Raw genomic sequence first — 7,502 nt, 5'->3', positions numbered from 1 at the left:
CTCCCTCCCTCCCTTCCCCCTCTCTCTCTCTCGATGATGATGATGATGAATAACGTACTGTCTGGAGGATAATGTTCCGGATCTTCCGTGAGAAAATCCATTTTGTCCTTCAGCTTGCTGTCGTTCATATTTTCTTCCATGTATAATTTTCCCGCAGCATCCCACATCTCTGCTGCTTTCACGCGAATTTCCGGTAGCTCGTCGTGCATTCCAGTCATAATCAGAGGAAGAATTTTGTACCACCAGCTGTATCTGTCAGGCAGCTCTGTCAACCAATGGCCTGACACTTGGACTACAGCTTTATAAATTGCATTGGATTATACAGAGTCGCGCGAAAGAAATCAAGACGAAATAACGATAAAAAGGAGAGAAAGAAGAGTAGCGACACACCACTATATACTATTTTATATATATATATGTATGTGTGTGTGTGTGTGTGTGTATATATATATATAATAGTTATACGAACCTTTTCTAACGATTCCACTTTGATCAAACAATCTCTGCGCCAGAGAGGTCGCGACTTCCTCCATTGATTTGCTATTTCCATAGCGTATCACATCACCTATTGTTTCAACAGCAGCAAGCCGTACTCTGTAATGCTGATGCGTAAAATTGCTCAAGATAGGCTTGATCAAGTGTTCTGACTGCGAATACAGATGCCTCGGTAAAGTCTTGACGTAGTCCGATATACACTTGCAACTCTCCTTTTTCACGTTTGGATAACTGTCTGTGACAGTGTGCGTCACTATCGCTGTTATATCTGGAATATACGGCGCCAACAAATCCTTGTATTTGAGTATTATGACTCGTAAAAACGACACGTACTTTAAACGTACTTCCTCCGACGGCTCAATCTGTTCCTGTACGCCTAAGCGTCTGGACATTATCGGTATAATGTAGATGATGTGCTTGTCGTCAGGCGGCAGAGCTTCTAGAAATATCCTCAGAATTCCCACAGTCAGATCTCGACAGATCTCCGCCTTGTCATTCAAAATTCTCACCAGATATCTATGCACACTCTCCCATATTCGAGCCAAAACGTCGACTCTGCTCGACGTTTTTTCGCGAGATATATTCTCGATTATCTCTTCCAACGCTTGTTTGCGACGAGTCTTTTCGTCTGCTTGCAACGAAATGGTAATTTTGCTCAATTCAAGATCCAATGCCATGTTATTTCGGTTTTACTCTAAAACTTAAGATGACGGAACGACATAGAGACACGTGTAAAATTGAAGCGTGAACCTTATACGAAATTGTCCTATATAATGCAGCATACACAGAATACAATAGAGAATCATCATCCGAGGCAAACACAACGCGTCTCCATGACAACACTATCTTTACATTCAGCTAGTTACATCGATAAATTCTTTTGCAACTGTCGTCGTTAAAAATCTCATATGAATCTGTCTCTCTCTCTCTCTCGCAATATGTGCTTAATTTTATCTATAAAGAAGGTTCTCTTGTATGTATGTTGAAATATATATTTATTACATCTTATGATTTAAATAAAATACAAGAAAGCTTCTCTTAAAATCATAGAATCGGTAAAACTAGCACTAGATAGACTGGTAAGCGCAAAATACACGTGAATTCTAAGACTTTACAATGCTTATTGTATGCAGGGACTACACTTTGCGTACGTGTTCACGCGCGATTTTTCTCTATCCGTATATGTAAGAAAAAAAATGATAGAGGGACGTATGGCCAATTATCATCATTGATTACCATTCACAAACGCAATGGACTAGTGTGTACATTCTTTTGTCACGTGTCAAAAACACAGTCAGGGAAATATAAAAATAGTATAGAGAATCAAGAGACGGATATGTACTTTGGACATGGTCCCCAGCATTGAATCCTGTTTAACTTTCAACTTTTGTTTATTTATGATTAAACCATGATCTCTCATGCAATTTTCTACCTCCTAATCCTCCAACGTTACATTCTTAAATAGATAGGACATCGACTCTTTGTTGTGTATACGCCGGATTGCCTCCGCTAAGAGAATACTGATATCGACAGTCTTGATTTTCGGGCACTGCATTTTCTGCACGTCATGAGGAACTGTATTGGTTACAACCACCTAGAGAAAATTTGACGAGCAATGTTTTCTTAGTTTCTCATTTGAATATTTTTTTATTGAATCTACTGGAACCCTCAGCACGTACTACGGTGCACTATGCTTGTAAATCCCAGGACACATCAAAGACACAAATAATTTTATTTTACTACAATCACACACAATAGTAAAATAAAACCTTGGACGTGAATATAAGTAGAATACAAGTAGTTTTTTCATTTCAAAACACATTCTCTTTTAAGTAGAGTCGCCACGAATCCTAACGCGAAACTCTGACGAAATTTACCTACCGAATACTTACTGAGGGTACTCAGAAGTCTTTAAATGATCCAAATTATTTGCTATTTCGTTAAGAGAAGATCAAAGCGTGTTTCTACCGTCCGTCTGTTTTGTCGTTAAACTTTTAACCATTGGAACGTCTAGATTCCATTGAATATTTTTGTTGACTTTTCAACACCCATACTCCCACCCATACACACACACACGCGCGCGCGCGCGCAGGAACGCACGTACACACAAGCGATTTAGCAACATTGTTGTTATTATATATATTATTATTATATTGCGTTATTATACCTCGTCGATCGGCGACTCTTCGATAAGTCTAGGAGCATCTGAGCTAAGCAAACCGTGTGTAGCCAAGACATATATTTTACAAGCTCCTCTCTCCTTAAGTACTTCGGCAGCCGCTACATACGATTGTACATCATCTATCATGTCATCCTAGAAATCACACTTTGTCAAGTGCAGAAACGCGACAAGATGCAATACGCTAAAATTTCACTTTACTCACCACCATAATAGCGATACGTCCTCCGACATCCCCAACGACATTTATAGGTGGTTTCTCCTTGGCCGGATGCATTGGCACACCCACACCGACTTCCATAGTACGTGAAGCTAATGCTAACGCGGGCGGTGAGTAGCGACCGTCGTTCATGTCCGATTCAGCCTCCCTCTGTTCTCCATGAATCACTGCAATTCCCAAACGCAATCTCTCGGCATAGCTAGTTGCTTTCTTTGCGCTACCCGGGTTTCTTGCAACGATCACAGAATTATGATAGTCAGGAATCTGACGGGAAAAGAAAACACTATTCTTGTAAAAGAGGAGGCAAAATATAAAATGCAAACTGATGACGGAATCACATGATATTTCGTCACATCAAAGCGAGCGAAAGAGAAATATTGCATTTGGATTGTCGAATCCACAAAGAATTAGGTAACAATTCCAACTTTTGTGCTAGTTGTAGCGTAGTAGTGATAGTATTTGTGATATCACATAAAATATTCTCTCTAAGTAGGAACTTTAATTTGTCGCCGCTGATAAATTATGATTTACTATAACTATTATACGGTAGACGAATTTTGTTGTAGTGAAGAATTTTGCTACGTACGGATTCTTGAATATACTGCAAGAGAAACGGGCTAGCTCTCAGATTGTCTACGGGAACATCGAAGAATCCTTGAATTTCTTTCTGATGTAGATCCATAGTGATTATATGCGTTAGACCGCTTTTGCATAACATCTTCGCTAAAAGCTTGGATACTATGCAACCGCGTTTGCGCATCTTGCATTGCTTGGAGTAAGGTAAGTATGGAATCACTCCGACGATGTTTTTAGCTGACGATGTTTTACAGGCATAGGCCATTATGAGAAGTTCCATTATGTTATTATTCACATCCTTTGTGCCAGTTTGGATTATATACAGGTCTTTGCCACGCACGGAATCTCCTATTTCTACCATTGTCTCACGATTTGACTTGTGATAGACGGCACAACCACCATGTTTTACACCAAGACGACTTTGACCATAGAAAAGAAGAAGATTTCAATGTGTAGACATTTTCTGCATTATTTTTCTTTATCAGATTTCAATTCAGTAAATGTCAACTCTTGATCATAATTATTTACAAGTAGCAAATTGCCTAAAATTTATATTCTTGTCTTATATATCTATTGCAACGCTACAGAATCCTTGATTCAAACTATATTGAGTTTCTGCTATTCAGCTATTGATTTTATAACTGCAACTGAAAATCTTATACATATGATTTATATCTTTAGGAAAGTATAAATTTATGTCACTCATTTTATTCAACTTGTATATTTATGTGCTAAAACATATATATATATATATGTGTGTGTGTGTGTGTGTGTGTGTATATTTGTATGATTTCCAGTGCAAAAAACATAACAGCATACAAACAATTTGGAGAACTAAATTTGTCATATAATTACAAGTCTTATATAGTAATCATGAGAATATATTAAAATGTGAACACCATTGCTGATAAAAATAAAATTACTTAATTATTTTGAGACATAACTTACTTTGCGATGAGGTTAGCAAGTTCTGGGTGAGAATTGCCTGCGATGATAACTATGTCAGATGAGACTGGCTTATCCATTGGTCTTGTTTATTCTGAATTCGTGTGAATGTTAATATCCTTCATAAAAAAAAAAGCAAAACCTTCCTAAAGAGAGAGAGAGAGAGAGACATCACTTTCAAAATTTAAATTTTTTTTACAGTGAAGAGTTTATGCATTACAAAAGTACAAAAAGTTGTAGATTAATGCTGCAATTCTAAGCAAATATACAAGTAAATCGTAAAATCGTAAATTCATAGCTTACGAAAAAAACAAAAAAAATTGTAGATATTTACAAGTTATCATATGACATACAGTCCGCATAGAATTGCAGATCTATTCATAAATTCTTACGAGTCTTACGAAAACAAGTTACGAGTTTTACGATTTTGTCTAGAATTGCAATATAAGTTTATCTTACACGTTTTCTTGCTGAAAGCATCATTCTATCTTTATCGCTCATTATACACCAAAGATCTTCTTTCTAGGATGAATTTAGAGTTTAGAGAGTTGGCGAAACTTTAATAATGGACTAACTCCATAGTTTAAAAATGCAAATAATTTGAAGCAAATGATTTTCATAAAAGATATTTATGTGCGCGCGCTTATCAGATAGTGAAGTAGTAAGTTTCCCTCGATTATCCAACATATCACCAAACATGATATAAAGCCGAGAAACACCCTTGTATTGCAAGAGGTATCTTGTCATAAACAATCAATCAAACCATGGGCTGTATTCTGTATTTACATGCTTACTGACAACTATCAATTCAATATATGTCGTTTTGCGCAGCTACTTTACAACACAATAATAAAAACCGAACCGATAATTATTGGTAAACGTGTACAGAATACAGTTGCATGTATCGTATAAAATATGTGTACATGTACCTGTCGTGAAGTGATTATACCGTGCTTGTCAAGTCGATTAAACTATTTGTTGAGTGACTTCCTCACTCGTTGTTTTAACTTATCTACTCTACTCACAAAACGATAATCGACAAATTTGATTTCAACCGAGTTCACTTGATAAACGACGTTCGGTATCCTCAAACTGCTTCTTCCACTGCCCGGTGTTGATAATACAAATTTCCACACACCTGATGACGAACGACAATAATGGTCTGTTCTTTTCAGCTGCACTGCTGAACTGGTGCAATAAGTTAAAGTGAGACAAGTATATCTTTTCTCACTCTAACTTATTGCGCTAGTTCAGCGGTGAAGCTGAAAAGAACAGAATATAGGTCTGTTCTTTTTAGCTCAACTATTAAACTGGTGCAATCAATGACATAAATAATTGGTCTGTTCTTTTCAGCTGCACTGCTGAACTGTGCGATAAGTTAAAGTGAGACAAATATATGTTTTCTCACTCTAACTTATTGCACCAATTCAGCAGTACAGCTAAAAAGAACAGACCAAATGGCTTGGTTTATATTATGCGCTTGATACGCGTATTAAATAGTAACTTTCTATTAGTTAATTTTAATATCGACAATACATATCAACGGCGACGCATTCAATCAATACGTTTTGTTAATGAGTATTAGGCTGAGTTTCCACAAAGCGCGTCACGCGTCGTGTCGTCTGCCTGCGTCACGAGTTAACCAATCAAATCCTCTAATTAATAACGGATAACGCGACGCACGACGCACTTGTTCCAATGGAACGATTTGATTAGTTAACTCGTGACGCAGGCAGACGACGCGACGCGTAACGCGCTCAGTGGGAACTCATGGCTTCTGCATACAGGATGCGGTAATGCTTGCACGTGGCGGAAGTTCGCGCGACAACCAATCAATATGCTGCTTTCCGTAATAACTTTCTAGCTCTTACGGAAAAACAACATATTGATTGGCGGACTTTCGCCGCGCGGCAAGCATTACCGCGTCCTGTATGCAGGAGCCATCAGTTTTTCTGTGTGCCACGGCTCTAAGTACGGAACGGGACAAAAACGGAAAACATTCTAACCTATCAACATCGAGAATTGTAAAATTTTCGATATTAATAGGTTAGAATGTTTTCCGTTTTTGTTCCGGTCCGTAACAGTTCTGTGCCATGTAAAACCGGGAGCGGTGCACTTGGACACGGTGCATTTGGACACAGCCAATCACAGCACCGTGTGATTAGAGACATTTGTAGGGTCCCTTGGAACCGACTTGTGATTGGACTGTGTCCAATTGCCCCGTGTCCAACTGATATACACCCTGTAGAACCTACTTATCAAACAACAGGGTAGCGATCATGAATCTTTCACGTGAACTTCATTTTCATTTTTCACTTTTCACATGAAAAGTGAACAATGAAAATGTGGAAAGCAATATTTATGTAATATAGATTATTAAAATTAAAATGTAATTATAGTATACACAATGTAATATATAACACATTAATAAGCATTATACAACTTAAATTTATAGTTATAATATAATATAATAATATTATATAAGTAAATTTAATAAACAAGACGAACGTTAACCGTGAAAGATGAATTCTCAAAACGTGAAATATTTCACGTGAACTTTCAATTTGCTCGTATATGTTCTTCTTTACATTAAATTGTGTAAGTTTCCATGAAAATTTTTAAGCATCAAGCGATGTGGTTTAAATGTGGAAAATAATGTAATACGCTCGCATATTATGTACAAAGTGAGTAGAATTTCTTATAGTGACTTTAATTTTTATGGTTATACGACAATTGGCATTTGACATAAGAATCCTACGTCTATTAAAAATGAACAACGAAAGCCATGAAGCGTGATGACATATAGGCAGTGAAAGCATACCGACGAAGTTTGCAAAGTTAAGATACGTATGCATCAGAAAGTTAAAGTGTAATATATTATAAATTGTATGCAGTAAGTAAAATGTAAGTTTATTTTATGTATTTATTGCATGTATTTTATGTATTGTTTTATATGTGAAATATATATTTTCTGCAGATTTATAATTTTAATATGAATAGAATATTTTATCTTTTCATAATTTATCCTAAAGTAATCTCAGGCAAGCAGACTTCCAAGGGACGTTCTAAAGACGTCATATGTCTTAA

At 36.8% G+C, this 7,502-nt stretch overlaps 2 protein-coding genes across 3 annotated transcripts in view; both read right to left on the bottom strand.

Moving 5' to 3' along the window:
* LOC116841712 (rho GDP-dissociation inhibitor 2) overlaps positions 1 to 2,076 on the bottom strand; it is a 13,380-nt gene extending 11,304 nt beyond the window's left edge. The window contains exons 1-3 of the mRNA XM_032810012.1: positions 1,928 to 2,076; positions 470 to 1,195; positions 59 to 298 (exon numbers count right to left, since the gene is read on the bottom strand). Of these exons, the coding sequence (XP_032665903.1) occupies positions 59 to 298; positions 470 to 1,172 (943 nt within the window). The 5' untranslated portion in view covers positions 1,173 to 1,195; positions 1,928 to 2,076. The remainder of the gene's footprint in view (positions 1 to 58; positions 299 to 469; positions 1,196 to 1,927) is intronic.
* On the bottom strand, positions 1,057 to 5,704 carry LOC116841711 (phosphoribosyl pyrophosphate synthase-associated protein 2). 2 transcript variants are annotated; one of them, XM_032810009.1, is made up of 7 exons: positions 5,345 to 5,704; positions 4,419 to 4,561; positions 3,481 to 3,889; positions 2,880 to 3,158; positions 2,663 to 2,809; positions 1,928 to 2,089; positions 1,057 to 1,195 (listed from the first exon to the last, which is right to left on the bottom strand). In XM_032810009.1, exons 2-6 carry the CDS (start codon positions 4,493 to 4,495, stop codon positions 1,931 to 1,933), a joined length of 1,071 nt encoding a protein of 356 aa, XP_032665900.1. In that variant the 5' UTR covers positions 4,496 to 4,561; positions 5,345 to 5,704; the 3' UTR covers positions 1,057 to 1,195; positions 1,928 to 1,930. The 2 variants fall into 2 exon arrangements, with proteins under 2 accessions (XP_032665900.1, XP_032665899.1); XM_032810008.1 differs by lacking the exon at positions 1,057 to 1,195 and having other exon boundaries at positions 1,470 to 2,089; positions 5,345 to 5,703.
* Between the last annotated feature and the right edge of the window lie 1,798 nt (positions 5,705 to 7,502).

The sequence above is a fragment of the Odontomachus brunneus genome, unplaced genomic scaffold (assembly GCF_010583005.1).
Source record: "Odontomachus brunneus isolate Ranch 3 - 2012 unplaced genomic scaffold, Obru_v1 Obru_scaffold_017, whole genome shotgun sequence".
Classification (NCBI taxonomy): domain Eukaryota; kingdom Metazoa; phylum Arthropoda; class Insecta; order Hymenoptera; family Formicidae; genus Odontomachus; species Odontomachus brunneus.
This window is presented reverse-complemented; position numbering and strand designations above follow the sequence as displayed.